Source organism: Oncorhynchus masou, chromosome 9, assembly GCF_036934945.1.
Source record: "Oncorhynchus masou masou isolate Uvic2021 chromosome 9, UVic_Omas_1.1, whole genome shotgun sequence".
Classification (NCBI taxonomy): Eukaryota; Metazoa; Chordata; class Actinopteri; order Salmoniformes; family Salmonidae; genus Oncorhynchus; species Oncorhynchus masou.
In genome coordinates, this window is record NC_088220.1 from 63,942,697 (window position 1) to 63,961,361 (window position 18,665).

The 18,665-nt window shown below is 45.9% G+C and overlaps 1 protein-coding gene across 1 annotated transcript; it reads right to left on the bottom strand.

Annotated features, from left to right (window-relative positions):
- Positions 1-152: 152 nt before the first annotated feature.
- On the bottom strand, positions 153-18,411 carry LOC135546463 (WD repeat-containing protein 81-like). The gene is given in 13 exon segments (XM_064974899.1): positions 153-2,186; positions 3,189-3,371; positions 3,679-3,824; positions 4,015-4,869; positions 5,030-5,195; positions 5,373-5,538; positions 6,900-7,081; positions 7,328-7,530; positions 7,843-7,950; positions 10,841-11,265; positions 11,267-14,407; positions 14,615-15,140; positions 18,316-18,411. Coding segments are annotated over 12 exon segments (6,255 nt in total). The 5' UTR covers positions 14,968-15,140; positions 18,316-18,411; the 3' UTR covers positions 153-1,859.
- Between the last annotated feature and the right edge of the window lie 254 nt (positions 18,412-18,665).

The following is an 18,665-nucleotide window of genomic DNA, read 5'->3' on the forward strand; positions in this document are numbered from 1 at the left end:
CATTTTTCTACAAAAATCAAGAGGGGACTTTGTCCAATAAAAACCAAGAATATTGCTCACTCAGTCACTTGAAACAGAGAGAATAATGAGAGAGTAAGATTTGGTGAAGACTGACATTGAACAGACATTTTTGATTTAACCTGAAACAAGCACATTGTGTAGGTAATATTTTATTAAACCTGTTAAATAAAATAAGAACTTTGTGTACTTCTCATCAAAATGTTGTAATGGACATCAGTTTGACCTTTTTCTGAATGTCAAGGTGGTACTTGATTCCTTTTGAAAACAAAGTACATGTTTTATGATTAGAATAGAAAAGTCACAGGAAACATAAAATAAAAACAATCTGAGTGAGCGAGCATCGTGGGAACATGGTGACACTTGTGGCCTGTTAAACAAATGGATGAGTCAAGGTTGACCTTTCTCTCCTAAAATCAACCATAGGACTGTGTTGAGGTCAAGGATGGTAATGCACGTCATAAAAGTGAAGAAGAGCATAGACACCCTTGTGAGCAGAGTAGACTGTCTTGAAGGTTGACCAAGAACAAGAGTGAAAACATTGGCAACAGGATAACAAAGGTACATACAAAATTCGGTCAGATAACAAATGCCTCCGCCTAAGTACTGAAAATACATCAGGAGTTAGTTTTGATCACAAATTAATATACAGATTTTTTCATGGCTTTTTCTTGCCATTCTTTTCTTACACTGCCAATTTGTGATTACATACAAGGCATATTTATTACATTATAAAAGTAAATTGTGTCTTGGCTATGCTCATTAGTCTATGTTATGGACAAGAGTCCAAACACATTGCTTGCTTAATGTCTGAGTTGGTTTCATCATGATACATTAGATCAAATCAACATTCTTTAATTAGGCCTATATCACACAAACTGATTATTTCTATCAACAGTTTAATCTTTCGGCAAACATGGTTTAGGATTTTTCAGAAGAAATAACACTAATATTAAACAACTGATTCATTGTAAAATAATCTTAAAATGTGATATATGAGAATAGCTTGATAATGGAGCTCCTTATTGTGCAGTAGGATTTGACCATGTGACCTTGGCACACAGCAATAACAGGTTGAATCACATTGTGACCGCCGTCCCGCTCGTCAAGCCTTAAGCTGGAGAAGATGCACACTGTCAAATGAAAAGGTCTTGTGTAGGTTTACATTTTTTTCTAAATTAAATAAAAGGTGAGAGAAAGCATTACTTCTTTAGAAAGACATGGCAAACAGACTTACATTTTTATTTATTTTATCTACGAATACTGCATAGTTATTCAGTGCATCTGGTGCGATCTAATGTCAGGGAGAGAATGATGGTATGTTTGGGTGTGTGAAATGTCAGTCTTTTTGGTTGGTAGGTATGCATCTATTTGGAAAGGGCAAACACTACATCAGAGTCATTTTAGGCTCCACCTTCCTGAGCAGTTCCTCAGATCCATTCTTTTGAACAGAATATTGACCTAGTCACAGATAAGAATCTTCTTCATAATATAAGATCTATAGATGGTCATAATCAAGTGTTTCGTTGCCCCGTACGGTAGATCTATCCTCGACAGTGACATAACACGTAATCTTTATTTTGGTCGTTGACTACAGCAGAGAAGACAAGCAAAGTGCTCTCAGTTAGAGGCTCATAACTACTGTCTTGGTGCTCCTCTCTCCCTCACCCTTGTAAAAGGACGTTGAGGACCCCCACCACTTGCCTCAGTGGGTCTAGCCTCGATCCCACACAGGGAGGACCTGAGAGGCTCAGGATACAGGCTTTAGGAATAGGACACCTTCAGCAAAAGTCAACAGCAGAATCTATAGCTAGCTGAGCCAGTGCGTTATGCGTTAGCCCCTAAGCTAGCAGCCTGATGGCCCCGTTCTCTGAACCCAGCAGCAGGAGCCTCTTGGTGGGCAGCACAGCCAGGCTGGTGAGAGTCCCACGGAAATTCTCTGAGCTAAGCTTGGTGCTGCTGGCCGGGCTGGCAGAGATGTTCATCATGGAGTACACCCCTATCTTGTTGGCCAAGGTACCTGCCACGATCTCTGCCCCGTACAGGTCGAATGCATGGACCGGGTCAGAGGGACACTTGTACTGGTGGAGGGGCTTGTGCTCCAGATCCTTCCACACGGTCAGAGTGTGGTCAGTGGACGAACTGATGATCAGATTTCCCCCAGCAGCCTGCAAAATACACAGGTCCATAGTCAGATACCACAGCCAGAGACAACAGGGCATCGTGTGTGTTTACACAAACACCAAGCCACGCTCACACCCACACTTACATAACTAGAAGACAAAGAGCACGTGTGTCCTAATATTCTTTGCCAGGACATTTCTAGCATCAGTGCTATTGAGGTGTGTTAGATGGAAGAGTTTCCCCGCCAAAGGCGCACCTCAAATATGGGAGTACTGAGAGTAATACATAAATATTACAGCAATGAGGAGTAAGGGGCAGCTCTGGATGGACCAGTGAGACTCAGTATAGAATTTTTAATGAATAACTCCTGTCCATATTTACCTGAACTTGAGCCTCTAAAGCCAGAGAATCCTTGACCCCACCAATCAGGGCTAAATCAAGTTTGCTCAGCTCTAGTGCTTTGTTGACTGCTTCTGAACAAACCCTCTGGGTACAACTGTCACTTGACTCATGTTAAAATTTCACCACCCCCGCCAATATGCAAAAGCAGAATAAAAGAGTAAGCTGCAACTCTGCCTCTTGTTTATATCAGCTGACTGACCACTGAACATTTCATAGCCCTACATACTCCCTGAGGAGCATGTGAAGGACTGACTGGCCAGAGATAGTGCCTGCGTCTGAAATGGCATCCCATTCCCTGTGTAGTGCACTACTGTTGACCAGGGCCCAAAGGGAGAGAATAGTGCCATTTGGGACGCAGACAGCATGTCTAGCAGCAGAAACATGTTGATGGGAAAAGGCCCATTACGTACCAAAGCCCCGCAGGCCAAATAACTGACTGTGAGAGTGGGAGCAGTCAGTGGTAGGAGACAAGGTCCACTTTATATCTCTCAATACTCTTTGTTTATGCCGCTGGTGAAATCCAATAGCTAACCGCAGTAAAAAATAATCACTATTCAACAGGAACATGAATGTGCATTTATTTGGAACCATTGCTCTAGCCATAGTCACTGAAATTACCAATACACACAGACACCTACACCCACCTTAATCTGCAGGATGTCTCCCTCGTGAGCGGGCCAGCCTCTCAGCACCAGGCCTGTGCGTGCATCTAGCAGCACGATGAAGCCAGAGGAGAAGCCTGCAGCCACGGTGCGCCCTCCAGGGCTTACGGCCAGATAGCGGATCAGACCGGCACTCACGTTGTTGTACGCCAGCCGGAACTCATGCTGTCCAAAGGGAGCACACAGGGAAAGCCATAGACAATATAAGAATAAGTGTATAAATAAGAGTGCTCTATAGTCTTTGGCAGGCCAAGAATAGGCAGAGAAGTAGCAATAGGCAAAAGCTATTATATTCCATTACACTGATCAATAACATGGGATAGAAAGAAAATCATGGATCCATCCCAAATGACACTATCCCCTAGATCGTGCACTACTTTGACCAGACCAGGAGATTAACATAAAAAGGATGGAGAATAAACAGGGAAGAAGTGAGCAGGGTAGTTATTCTCCAGCTGGGTTTGGTAGGTACCTGCAGGCCTGGTTTGCGTGGGTCGATGAAGCGGAGGACAGAGTCTGCACTGCCAAACACCACACTACAGTGAGGAGCAGGCATGGTGGTCACTGCTGTGATGGGGTTCTTTCCATCCAGGGCCTCATAGGAGCGGATCTGTTTACCTGGACACACACAGAAAGGGCTTTATTTCCCAATACTGTATGTTCAGAAGCTTTCACATTTTATTTACCTAATTTCTTATTAAATATGTAGTGGTATTAAAATAAAAATCACTCTGTTAAATAGAAAACATTGTGTACTTCAACAGAACAGAATCAGAGATTCAACTCAACAGGTCTCCTCCCCACTGACCTGTGAACTGGTCCCAGAGGTGCACGGTGCCGTCACAGCTGACCACCTCCTGGAGCGCCTCCAGTTGGCCAACATAGAACACAGACTTCTTATGATCCGTGTAGGTCAGCCTTGGCTCCACCTCCCGTGTCCCATCGCCGTGGTTATAGAGGGGCCACAGCTTCACCGTCTTGTCCTTGCTGCCAGACAGAAAGTAGTCCTCTCCAGCCAGTGGTGCCAAACACTTAGCCGCGCCCGAATGGCCCAGGAAGCTCTGCAGGCGGATCTGGTGGAAGTGGAAGTGGGGATCCTGCTGATTGAGACCGATCTCATACTGCCAGTAGGCCAGCCAGTTGCCCTGCAGGGAACGGCCACTGCGAGGGAGCTCTTGCTTCAGAGCACTGTCCTCGGGGGTAGGACCCACCATCCAGGAGTAAGAGGAGAAGGAGGGGCCCAGGGATGGAGTGGTGAAAGTGGAGGCAGATGTGATGACAGGCTGAGTATGACTAGGCCGGGGGTGTCCCCAGTTGTCTAACGAGCCCAGGTTGGGGCTCCCACAACCTGGCTCAGAGTCACGGGCCACCTGGATGCGATTGCCCACCAGATGGCTGCCGAAGGTGCCTGACTCTGGAAGGGTGTCTGAGCCCAGGGGTGTAGAGGAGCTGTAGGGGGCAGGGAAGGGGCTGCGGCCCACATGGCGTCCCAGACCTGAGGAGGGGCCAATGGAGCAGGTGGTGGGGGGCATTTCTACCCTGTCCTTGGAACCTGCTGGGGGGTTGGCATTAGGACTGCCAGGGCTCACCTTGGAGTGGTAGGACTGGGCCAAACTCCAGACCAGCTCATGGTTGGAAACCAGCTTACGGATCGCTACATCGCCTTGAAGGGCCAAAGGACACAATGCTTTGAGTACCATTAAGGACATCTAAGGAACATGTAGAATTCAGATTTTAAGATGGATTGTATGTATTTATAAACTGGTTTGTGTGTGTGTGTGTCTACCTGTCTGTGTATGTGTGTGTGTGTGTGTGTGTGTCACCTATGAGGCAGTAGAAGGGGATGTAGGAGGCGTATGCCATCTCAGGATTAAACACGGCCTGCAGTTCCTCCAGAACCCCCAGCTCACACGTCACCTCTGACCCGTCCGGCGTACGCACATCCAACAAGATGTATTCTCCCACCTCCCTGCGGGGGGCACTCTCCATCTACACCACACAGAGGAGAGGACAAAACAATGGAATGAAATAAAAGTCTCACCATTTAACATATGCTAAAAGATCGAGCTCACATATCAAAACTAATACATTTGAATTTTCTGGCTTTTAACCAGCCTAACTTCACTGAAACATTTTTGCCTGTTTTCCAGTAAGGGAAGTGTATACCTGTCCCTGTAGGCACTGCAGCAGGGAGAAGACTGTGAAGAAGCGTTTCAGGGTTTCTACCATGTGTTGCTGCACCATCTCCCTGCCGATGCGCAGACAAATGAGTGCCATCAGGCTGAGGGTCTTCAGACACACAGCCGAACGTGTCTGCACTCCACTGGGGAACCTGAGGACAGAACAGTGGCAGATTCAATAGAACTGTTTCATATTGTCTATTTCAGCTCAATGTAACACTATGTGAATTTATGTGGGGAAATAATTTTCCGTCTCCAAGGTCCAATGTAACACTGAACAAAAATTATAAACAACATATGAAGTGTTGGTCCCATGTTTCATGAGCTGAAATAAAAGATCACAGAATTTTCCACTCACAATAAGCTTATTTCTCGAAAATGTTTTTTGTTTACATCCCTGTTAGTGAGAATTTCTCTTTTGTCAAGATAATCCATCTACCTAGTGTGGCATATCAAAAAGTTGTCACACAACAATGCCACAGATGTCTCTAAGTTGAGGGAGCGTGCAATTGGCATGCTGATTGTAGGAATGTCCACTAGAGCTTTTGCCAGATAATTAAATGTTAATTTCTCTGCCATAAGCCACCTCCAACGGCATCTAAAATGTTAGAGTTATACCATGGCTTGCATACTCAGACATGTTACCCATTGAGCATGTTTGGGATGCTCTGGATTGACATTGGATTGACATACGACAGTGTGTTCGTTCCTGCCAATATCCAGCAACGTCGCACAGCCATTGAAGAGGAGTGGGAGGCCACTATCAGCAGCCTGATCAAAGCTATGTGAAGGTGATGTGTTGCACTGCATGAGGCAAATGGTGGTTACACTAGATAGACTTTTTTTTTTTTTTAGATACAGACTACCTTTTTTTTAAGGTCTCTGTATTCCCAGTCATGTGAAATCCATATATTAGGGACTAATGAATTCATTTAAATTGAATGATTTCATTATATGAACTGTAACTCAGTAAAGTCTGACATTTTTGCATTTATATTTTTGTTAAGTGTACATTAAACTTCTGGTATATAAATGGAAACTACAGTAAAAAGTGCCTTTAGAGTGTTGTGAGGTGCATTAAGGTGCATGAGGTTAACCATCCTGGGCTAGGTGAGCCGTTCCATAGGGTTAGTTGTCCAACCTGACCACTAGAAAGACCTCAATTCCTAGAATGTTTTTATGTGCCTTCTAAAAAACGATTGCCAGGCACCAGCAGCGAACTCATTGTGCTCCAAGCCAGAGCACACTGCTTTGACTAGTGCAGTTCACAATGCTCTCGCAAGCCGTGAGAATACGCGATACATGATGTTAATAGCGCGTTGTTTTAATGATTTGGTTTTAAGCCTTCCCCAAACCATAGTCATAACCACTCAGAATGAATACCTAAACTTAACCCTGTGACCATGTGGAAATAATGCATCAGAAAACAGAGACGTTCATCCAGAATACGTTGAATTCCCAAGGGAAGCTATAAGATCTTGTTGAGTTGTTAGTGTGCATGCGGTTTACCCACCCCATCCTGGGTGAGGTGAGCAGGTCCAGCAGGGGCAGCAGAACATCCTGGTTGATCTTCATCAGCATGTCCATGAGGGTGGAGTCCGACAGAAACACAATGATCTTCTGGGTCAGAACCACGGCACCCAGCAGACCTGCCTCCTTACGGGTGTTCAGACGACAGGACACAGGGGGAGACACCTGGGGGGAAAACATGCCATACAGGGTTACAACTGTGAGCCAATATAGAGGAATGACCTCGAGAGTAGTGAGACTGTGTAGAGCTCTCAGGAAATACTGAAGCTTATTACCATAAAAAACTAAGTATATATAGATTGCGTCTCAAATGGCATCAGCCACTGGTCAAAAATAGTCAGGCAAAAAGGAAATAGGGAGCCATTTAGGATGCACCCATAGCGAGGGCAATGAAATAAAAGACAGTATTACCAGGTATCCAATGTAGGGCAGGTACTGGTAGGTGAGTACAGGCTCTCCATAGAGGTGTGCGATGTAGATGAGACAGTCCAGAACTGGTCCTGCTGTCTGGTCTCCAACCACAGGCTTCTTCTCATACACACTGCCCATCCCAACACTCTCCAGGCTGCTCTCCTCCGACACCACCGGAGCCACAAACTGGTGCTTCTCCGGGCCTGATTGGTTAGAGGGAAACGAGAGAGTGCATACACTTGAGGGGAAAAACACAGCCATTTCCATCAGTAGGCACTACAGAATGACAATCTCTGATTTAATATGGATATCTTAACTGATAAGGATCTCTGTAGTATACACAATCACATTTATTTTCAAGTGTGAACTGGCTGATTGTGTCATAACTCAACCAGGACAATAGAGTGCTGTGACTTGGTGTTTTCTGTAATATAGTATGTATGACCCGTTACAGCAAACTCCTCAGTATTTTAAAATCCTGTAGTTTCAGTGCCGACTCTTGATCAGTTACTCACCAATGTAGCAGGTGGTGAGCAGCCGGAGCAGATTCCTGGCCACATAGCGAGACGTCACTGTTGGTCCAAGCTTTGCAGACAGCCATCTAACTGTCTTGCAGACCGTATCTGTAGAGAGAAATCAGTTAAATACAGTCAACACAATATTGACAATTGATATTCTCATCACCCAGAACCAAATCTCTTGCTCATCGATTTGAGTTCTGGAGGAAAAAGATTTCCAATCTCTCCTAACAAAATCCCCATCGCCTCTGCCAAAGCCCATTCCCAGTGGGGGATGAGATATCAAAACACACTGAGCAACTAAAAATTGAACTCTGCTGCCATGCCTGTTCATGTGGGGTAAAGTTCAGTTCAGCACTCATTTTTCATAGCCTGGGTTTAAGTGTTTGTGAAAACATTCCACTCGGCTTAAAAGAATAGAAGGAGCATATTGTTAGCAAAACAATAAGTCTGGAATTCAGGCTACATTTGTCCAGGGCAAAGTCCAGCACTGTAGCATTCAACATGGTCTTTTCTGAATGTGTATAAAGCATTTCACTCAGTAAACTACTGTAGAGATGTCATGACAAGGCATTGTTTAAGAATGAAGGGTGCCGCTGTAACTCTGTTGGTGTTGCTGGTCTGTCTGGGGCATGGGGTCAGGGGGATCGTGGAGGGAGGGTGAAAGGGACTGAAAGTACCAGCCCTGACATCTGGCCGGAGCTGAGAAACATGGAGGCTAAATTGAGGGACAGTGAGAAACAGGTGGAGGAGCTGAAGAGAGAACACAGGTAATCTGTTACCATAGGACGTACACTGAAGGGAGCACTACTGCAAACCAAAAGGTGCTTATCATCGGCAGTGTATGATGCATCTATTGTAGTCAAGGAGTGACGTGAGAGAACATCAACATAAAACAGTTGTAGATGTTAAGATAATCTATAGTAGGAGGGCCAGAATTTGTGACTAAATCAATCCCCCAAAAATTATAATAATTCAGGGAAATTGCGTCGCATCAGCTAAGTTGGATTCTGTGCAAGAATTTCAGCTAGTGGCTACCGGACAGACTCACTTTCCCATTGAACTCATCTTTCTTCTCCAATCAGCAGAGCATAAAAATTAAAAGGAGGTAAAATTGATATTTATGTTTAGGCATTACATGTAGTATTTTCATATTTTAGTTTATGCTTTATGTTCATTTGAAATTCCTGTTCTTTTTAGAAGATTTCACAAAAACAAGCGTATCTCTGAAATGTCAACAGAGTGCATAACAAGCGTATCTCTGAAATATCAGAGTGCATAACAAGCGTATCTCTGATCTGTCAACGGAGTGCATAACAAGCGTATCTCTGATCTGTCAACGGCGTGCATAACAAGCGTATCTCTGAAATATCAGAGTGCATAACAAGCGTATCTCTGATCTGTCAACGGAGTGCATAACAAGCGTATCTCTGATCTGTCAACGGAGTGCATAACAAGCGTATCTCTGATCTGTCAACGGAGTGCATAACAAGCGTTATATTTTCAAAGCCTTTTATATTTTATTCAGATTGTGTCATGATAACTTATCTTTTTGCGACCCGCAGAAAACAACTTTGAAGATTACCACAAAATGCAAAATCCTCAACAGCTGTCTCAACTGATATGTTAATGATGTGTTAGAGCAACACCGCACTGAACGATCCAGAACATGAAGAATCCTATTTTTCTAGGAAACATGTATTTTATAAACATAAAGAAGTGAAACTTCATGGCCAACGAGCATTTTCACCCACAGATTGGGTTGATATCATATGACTGTTTACTGTCAGTCCGAAAACCTTTTTATCCCCACACAAACGGCAAAGATTATTTTACTGGAACTCTCGTTAGAAGTTGAAATTGTGAACAATGGAACATTAGGTCTATTTAATATAATTTTAAAAAAAAAACAACTTTTGGGGTGACACTATAGCAAGACAACTTTTGGGGTGACACTATAGCAAGACTACTTTTGGGGTGACACTATAGCAAGACTACTTTTGGGGTGACACTATAGCAAGACTACTTTTGGGGTGACACTATAGCAAGACTACTTTTGGGGTGACACTATAGCAAGACTACTTTTGGGGTGACACTATAGCAAGACTACTTTTGGGGTGACACTATAGCAAGACTACTTTTGGGGTGACACTATAGCAAGACTACTTTGATGGTAGAGTAAAAAGATCTGTAGTAACAGTCTAGGCATTCATACATCTGATATTTGCTACAAACATTAAGGGGTAAGGTATATTTCAGACTGCGACAGTGGAATGTCTTTCAAGTGCACTTTGGAGCAAATCGGCCTAATTGCTTCTCAAAATTGAATGCCTTTTTTCTTTGTCATTTTATCCTTGGATGCCAGAATGACAACCAGTGAGAGCCAGGTATGGGATCTGAAGACAGAATGCAGGTAAAACAGATGTGAATTTAACACAAATTTTACGCAAACAATTAACTATTGTTTAATAAATCCCATTCAACATGATTTATTGAACAAACAGGATGAATTGAACAATAGTTACAATTGTTCATGTTGTGTCCTCTCCTGTGTCCGCTGAGCAGGCAGACCCAAGGTGGCATTCTATACCTCTGTCTAACTCGGGAGCAATGCATGTCAGACCCTTCAACAGTGAAGCCACATTAGTCTACAAAACCATCATCAAACATTGGCAAGGGCTACAACCAAACCACAGGTAGTGTCTTCAGTGCTTACACACCAACCTACATGTTCACAGCAGTGGAGGCTGCTGAGGGGAGGTTAGCTCATAATAATGGCTGGAAAGGAGCGAATGGAATCAAATACATGGAAACCATGTGTTTGATACCATTCCACTCAAGCCATTACCACAATTCCATCCTCCCCAATTAAGGTGCCACCAACATCCTGTGGTCCACAGTGGCCAGCAAGACAATGAGTCCAACATCCCTGGCAGGAAGCTCCAGTGTCTGAGACACCACACAGTGTGGTTATGGTATGTCAGTAGAATCTCACCTAGAAGGATCTTGTGCTCTTTCTCCTCCGAATCCTCTGAAGAGTCATGCTCATCCTCCACCATGTCTTTCTGTGCGTCCTCCAGCTCCATGCCATTGACAAACTCTCCCTGCAGGGTGGCCACTGTCTCCTCTGTGCAGCCAGATAGAGTCAGTTCTAGGCTGGGACCACTGCCTTCCCCTGTCCCCCTCTCCTTCCCCTCCTCAGTCTCCTCCTCCAGCTCCCCTCCCTCCTCTCCCTCACTGGCCTGCTTCAGGTCCTGGCTGCTGTCAGCTGACTTCAGACTGGCTCGGTCCCGAGTGGAGTCGGCGTCTCCGATAGAGACCTCGCTAGTGCTGCTCTTGTCACTCAGTCTCCCCACGCTCAAAGACTCCTGGTCCTGCTCATTGCCTCCTGCTGTTGAGTTCTGGCTCTGCAGTTTCCCCAGTGGCTCCCCCTGCTCCATTGTTGACATAGAAGCCATTCTGGAAGTCCTCCCCCTCTGAGAGGAACACCTGGTCATTGAGGCTGATACCTGAGGAGTAGTCCACCAGCCCTGGGTCTCCCCCCACTCCTACACCCCCAGCCCCTCCATTGCCCCCTCCCACCTTCCCACTCACAGAGCCTGAGGACGGCCTGCCTTCCTGGTAGTCCTCCTCCTCCTCTCCTAGGTCACATGCCCCTCCCCTCAGGCCTTTGCTGGCCTCCCATTGGGGCTCAGAGCCCGAGCTGCAGCTCTCAAAGCCAGATATGATCTGGAGCACGTGTGGCAGGAGGCTGGACAGGAAGGCCTGCAGACCCAGTCTGACGATCAACTGCAGAACAAAGCAGTCTGTGTAGAGGTAGAAGCGACCTCTGAGACACCGCGGGTTCTCATACACACTGACCAAGGGCTTCAGGAGATACTTGGCTGCGTTTCGAGGCCCGAGTACCCTAGAGATGGGCTCAAACAGGTACCAGGCAGCATACACAGCAGTGGACTCCTCTAGCATGAGCGCCAGCACAAAGGGCAGGAGGATCTCCAACCCCTCAGCTGTGATGACTCCCTGTAACAGTGTCTCCAGCTGCTGCCATAGGTGGAAGACCACATCGCGACCTTGAAGGCTGCATGTGGTCTCCATCTTGGAATGGTAGGAGTAGATGAAATGGTGCAGGGCAGGGAAATATGTGGGGAAAGGCAATGGGGAGAGGATGGGGCTCAGTAACTGACAGGGGTTTGGGGGCGGGAGACCCTCATAAATGGGGTCGTATTTAAAAAGAAGAGGTCGAGGACCACATGGTTTCTCTACTTTGGCTTTGGAGGAGTGCTGGCGTAGATGTAGCAGTGTCTCCAGAGCATGATGCAGTGGCAAGGGCACGTCACGCAGGCTGGCCGAACATAGCTTTATCACAGCCTGGAAGCGCTCACTCAGGGGAGTGCCTGGTTTCACACCCCGCAGTTTAGACGAGTAGAAGATCTCGGCTATGAGGACACCAAGAGCCTGCATGTCCCTCTGGTAGAGTACTGCTAGCGAGGGGAGACATTGTGGAGGTCCGGTCCTCTCCTTCCTGGAGTCAGACTGGTGCCAGACTTGTGCATGCAGGCTCTTCACCAGGAAGTTGTCAAGTTTCTCCAGCTCTTCCAGAGGTTGAAGGGGGCTGAAGCCCTCAGGCAGGGTGATCTTCAAGTCCTCTGTGTTGGTGGCACCACTCAAACTCCCTTCTCCATGCTTCTTGTTTATGATGCCCCCTCTCTGTAGCATGGCACTGCGTATGCCAGAGCCCAGGGCACTGGTGGCATTACCTGCTGTCCCCTCCCCAGGGAAAGAGCTGGGAGACTGGGACACCACCATGGCTGGGTGCTCTCCTCCAGTCTTCCCCCCAGACCTTGCGGTGCTGATGAGAGGTAGAGGAATAGAGGTGGTAGTGGAGGTGCCAGTAGAGATCCCTCCACTGAGTGAGTCCAGAGCCTCCATACCTTGTTCTAGTTCTTCATCTCGGTCCACCATGGTCCAGCCACTGGACTCACACCCCATGGCCTCTGGGACCATTCCGTCCACCATGGCATCTAGCGGTGGGGTCTGTAGAGGTGGCACATTGAGAGTTGCGGGGCCCAGGAGAGGGGGTTCAGGTGGCGAGTACTGGTAAGGTGCAAGGCGGGGCGGGTGGGGCTGGTCAAACAGCTGGACCACCCCGTAGCTGGTCAGATGGGTGTGGTTGTCCACCAGGTGCAGGCACACATTCTTGGCCTTGACGGCTTCTTTACCGGAGAGCTTGTAGCCGAACGTCAGATCTATCCAGTAGTGCAGCTGCTGAGACACCTCTCGGCTCTCCAGTAGGCATCTGTGAACCTCAATGAACTCCTCACAGGAGTTACACCACGGGGGAACTTCCAGATCTGGCATGTCAGGGTGGATGGAACGGAATATGGAGGGATCTGTGTAGAACTCTGGGATACACTCATCCGGGGTCCAGCTCTGGATGCGTTCCATACTGGCTGGGTATTCGTTCGGTTCCCACTGAGACCTGACGTGGCTGCACAGCACTGACTTGGGTGTCTGCCGAGCCCTGTAGACATAGTAGGTGATGTCTGACAACACGTCTGAGATGTGATGGGGCACGTGTAGGTGTTCAGACTGCCCTGAACCACCGGCACCTACAGATCCACCCAGACCCAGGTCTCCTATAATACTGACTGCCCCACCTCCATTAGCCACCGCTGCTGCAAGGGCTTCTTTGGTCATCTCATAGGTAAAGTCCAGCTGTTTGTCTCCTTTATTCAGCCTGAACTTGGACCGCCTGAGGTCACGGAACCTCCCATATGGCACAGTGAAGTCCACCACCCAGGGCAGGACCGGGTGGTAGTTAGGGTCTCCCTCCCTCCGTCCAGCTAACCGGTTCAGCTCCATCAGGTAGCGGAAGTTGCTGACTCTACCATGGACCCAGTCCAGGACCAAGGACTTGAGCTCATCAAAACAATCTCTGCACAGCCTCTTATCACAGTCACTGTACACACCTTGGCCCTGGTCCCTCGCCTTGATGCTTCTTGGCACTTGTCCCTCAGTAACATAGCATTCAGCCTCTCTGTCTTCCCCCAGCACTTCATAATGGGCCAGGGTGACCTTGAGGCGGCTGCAGAGCTGTTCGTCCACCGCTATGTCCTGCAGGGAGAGCTCTCCACAGGACAGCCCTGATGCCTGACAGGCCCGCAACGCGATCAGTAATTGGTAGAGGATGAACAGCACTTTGGCATGGCTGTTGGCCAGCTTGGCTGGGCTGTAGGTGACGATGTCATGGAGTGAGTACTGGGTGTATGGGAGAACCACGTAGAGCATCTCTGCTGACTCTAGTAGGCACTCAGCAGGGAGGACATTAGGACACAGTTGGTCTGAGGGGTGCTTAGAGGAGGAGCTGCTTGGGGATAATGGGTTGTCTTTGTCCTTATCTCTGGCAGGGGAGAGGGATGGCGACACGGGTATGGAGACAAATGTTGAGCAGAAGAGCTTCTGCAGCGCTTGGCGCACTGCATCTATGGCTGCTACATGCATCTGCTCTGTAGCCCCTGAATAGGGCTGCACGTGGCTGTGATGAGCATCGCACCACAGATTTCTGTGAAAGGACCAAAACAGATATGAGTACAGTAGAGACTCTCAATCATGTTTTATTAGACATATCCATAAATGTATTACATTTTGAGGGTCACATTTTACAATTAATTTATTAGGAGTTTAACATTAGAACTTATATTGAAATTCTTAAAATACTGTATAACATTTCACAATTAAAGTATTTATGCCATTAAAATTGGAAAAATACCTGAAATTACGTTGTGATACACCCTGCATGGTCTTCATGAAAGAAGACTGGGAGACTAGTTGGCAGCCTGGGTCCCTTGTCAGCCTGTAGCTCAGCTTGATCTTCCTTAGGCCCTGGATGCACACTCGGGTCCAGCCAGGAGGCAGCTTCACAAGGGAGCACTGGAGGTAAGTGCGAATCTCTGCTTCACTAGCGCTCTCTGAACGGGCACAACGGATGACCCTCCTCTCCCTTAGGCCCATCACCCAGCGGGTGGGGACCAGGGCCACCAGCTCTTGAGGCCGGGGCCCTGGACCTAGCTGCCGACGGTCCACCCCTAGGTCCTTCTCTACAGCCGACACTAGCCACTCCATGGTGACCTACTCTTCAGACCTGACAGACAGGAGTGACAGACAGGGGAGTCACACTGTCCTGCTGTCGTCCCACTCCCTCCTCACTATCAGCCCAGAGGATGCCTCTCTCTCACCCTTCCATGGAAGGCATAAGCGCTGACCTGTAGGAGCAGGGTTGTGACTGACAAGGTTTCCTGTGAAGACATTTGAAACAGAATATAAACAGAATTTTGGTAAGATGGACCTGGTTTTAATGGTTTAAATAAAAATCTGCATATAAAAATATACTTCATTATACAGTAAAACTAACGAGTGAGCTTGTCCAGGGGTGGTGCTGCTGACATGAATGATAGCTAAGCTGCTACTGCTTATTATCTATCCTGTTGCCTAGTCACTTGGCCCCTACCCATATGTACATATCTACCTCAATGACCTCGTACCCCTGCACATCGACTCGGTACTGGTACTGTATAAAGTTAGCGTTACTCATTGTGTATTTATTCCTTGTGTTATCTTTCTCTCTGCATTGTTGGAAAGGGACCGTAAGCATTTCAATGTTAGTCTACACCAGTTGTTTACAAAGCATGTGACAAATAAAATTTGAGCTGCGAGGTTGTCAACTTCACTCGTTAGGCTAAGCTCTACTCAAGTGACTCTCCTACTGCCTATCTAATGGCTTTTCAAGGAAATAAATTGATCCAGGCAGCTAATCAACCCAAGTGCAGCAAGTGAAAGCTCAGTGGAAAATGAAGGAATATGAAGTGACAGCTGCTAGTTATTATTATACTTCATCTCCCACTGAGCCATTGGATAAGCAGTAGTAGAGTCATGTGAGCAGAGCTTAGCCAAATAAGACGAGAACTGTCTACATGCCACGCATCACTTACTACGGCCATTGAGACTCCCAGCTAGCTAGGACAGGGTCTCCCATTGAGACTAGAGGTCGACCGATTTATCGGAATGGACAATTTATTAGGGCCGATTTCAAGTTTTGATAACTATCGGAAATCGGTATTTTTGGATGCCGATTAAAACATTTATTTTTTTTTTTACTTTATTTAACGAGGCAAGTCAGTTAAGACCACATTCTTATTTTCAATGACGGCCTAGGAACGGTGGGTTAACTGCCTTGTTCAGGAGCAGAACGACAGATTTTTATCTTGTCAGCTCAGGGATTCAATCTTGCAACCTTAAGGTTAACTTGTCCAACGCTCTAACCACCTGCCTCATGAGGAGCCTGCCTGTTACGCGAATGCAGTAAGTAGCCAAGGTAAGTTGCTAGCTAGCATTAAACTTATAAAAAAACAATCAATCATAACCACTAGTTATAATTACACATGGTTGATGATATTACTAGTTTATCTAGCGTGTCTTGAGTTGCATGTAATCGATGCGGTGCGCATTCGCAACAAAGGACTGTCGTTGCTCCAATGTGTACCTAATCATAAACCTCAATGCCTAACTTAAAATCAATACACAGAAGTATATATTTTTAAACCTGCCTATTTAGCTAAAAGAAAGGTTAGCAGGCAATATTAACCAGGTGAAATTGTGTCACTTCTCTTGCGTTCATTGCACGCAGAGTCAGGGTATATGCAACAGTTTGGGCCGCCTGGCTTATTGCAAACCAATTTGTCAGAATTTTATGTAATTATGACATAACATTGAAGGTTGTGCAATGTCACAGCAATATTTAGACTGATGGATGCCACCCGTTAGATGAAATACGGAACGGTTCCGTATTTCACTGAAAGAATAAACGTTTTGTTTTGGAAATGATAGTTTCCGGATTCGACCATATTAATGACGGAAGACTCGTATTTCTGTGTGTTATAATTAAGTCTATGATTTGATCGAGCAGTCTGAGCGATGGTAGGCACCAGCAGGCTCGTAAGCATTCATTCAAACAGCACTTTCGTGAGTTTTGCCAGCAGCTCTTCGCAATGCTTCAAACATTGAGCTGTTTATGAATTCAAGTCTATCAACTCTCGAGATTAGGCTGGTGTAACCGATGGGAAATGGCTAGCTAGTTGGCGGGGTGCACGCGTTAGCTTTCCTACAGGGCACATATTGCACTTCTACTTTCTTCTCCAACACTTTGTTTTTGCATTATTTAAACCAAATTGAACATGTTTCAATATTTATTTGAAGCTATTGGTGTATTATATTTAGTTAAAATAAGTGTTAATTCAGTATTGTTGTAATTGTCATTATTACAAATAAATAATAAATCGGGCCGATTAATCTGTATCTGCTTTTTTGGTCCTCCAATAATCGGTATCGGCGTTGAAAAATCATAAATCGGTCGACCTCTAATTGAGACTGCTAGCTAGCTAGGACAGGGTCTCCCATTGAGACGGCTAGCAAGCTAGGACAGGGTCTCCCATTGAGACCGCTAGCTAGCTAGGACACGGTCTCCCAAACTAGGTCCTGGAGCCCCTCCCTAGGCGCACCTTTCGGTTTTTGCCCAAGCAATATACAACAGATTTAAATAACTAACTCATCATCAAGCTTGGATTGTTTCAATCAGCTGTCTAGTATTAGGAAAAAAAACAACGTGCACCTAGAGGGGCCCCCCGAAACGAGTTTAGAGAAACCTTGAGCTAGGAGACTGCCAGTGTTGTTTGCCCCGCCTGCCGAGCACTGCTTTCCAGTAGTTATGTTAAAGTTAAAATCCTTCTTTGGTGGGGTTTTTCGGCGGTTGGCATTCAACGTTGGTGCATTACGTTACCGCCAACTAATGTACTGGAGTGTGGGCCAAAGGCAGTTTGCGCTGCATGTAGTAGTAACCAGTCTTGCATAGACATTACTAAACGTGACTGCTACCAGAGACAGAAGAGGAAGCGAGACACCACTCGCTGTTTTTTTCTAGTTCAATGAAAGTAAATAAATAGCTAAGTAGACAATACTCAGGTGCCATTGCTTTAGTGTCTGTGATACATAGTTTTTTTCCATAGTTTTTATCCATGGTAAATAGCCTTAATTAACTACCTTCATGTATCCACCATCTTTGGTATAGTACTAGCAATGTCAGTGTTGTAACTAGCTAGTGAGCTAACTAACTAAAACTATTCCATTTCAGTCTCCGAGTCCTACGAAACTTTATAATAATGCATACACAAACTGAAATGCATTCAGCGAGACACTCGCTAGCTAAATTAAAATACAAGACATAAAAGATTGCTAGCAATTTCATTAGCTAGCTGCAAGCTGTCTACCTAACTTAGCTCCCTATTTATTTTGCTAGCTAACTTAGCTTGTATGAGCTCCTCACGTACCTGTGACAGTAACTTATAAAACGTCTGGTTCCATACTGAGTCCCAAATAAATTCGTATGTTCTATTTGAATGGATGCACAAGTGTACTCACTCTTTCAGAAGCAACTTCGGTTAATTGGGTAACAGGAAAGAAGTAGCCAGCCGAGGATGTTTTGAATCCGATAACTCACATGACCCCCTTCCCTATTCCGTGCGCGCTCATGTGATTCCTTCTTCTTCTTCGATACAATTTAACGGCAGTTGGCATCCAATAAAACGTTGCATTACCACCACCTACTACACTGGAGTATAACTCCCCTATACTTTACTTGAAAATAAATAAATACCCTACCATCTAACACTACACTCACAAAAAAAACATACGCCACTATTTAAATAGTCTGAAAGGATGGGACACCACCACTTAACACACCCTGTAGCTCTTCTGACGTCAAGTCTCGC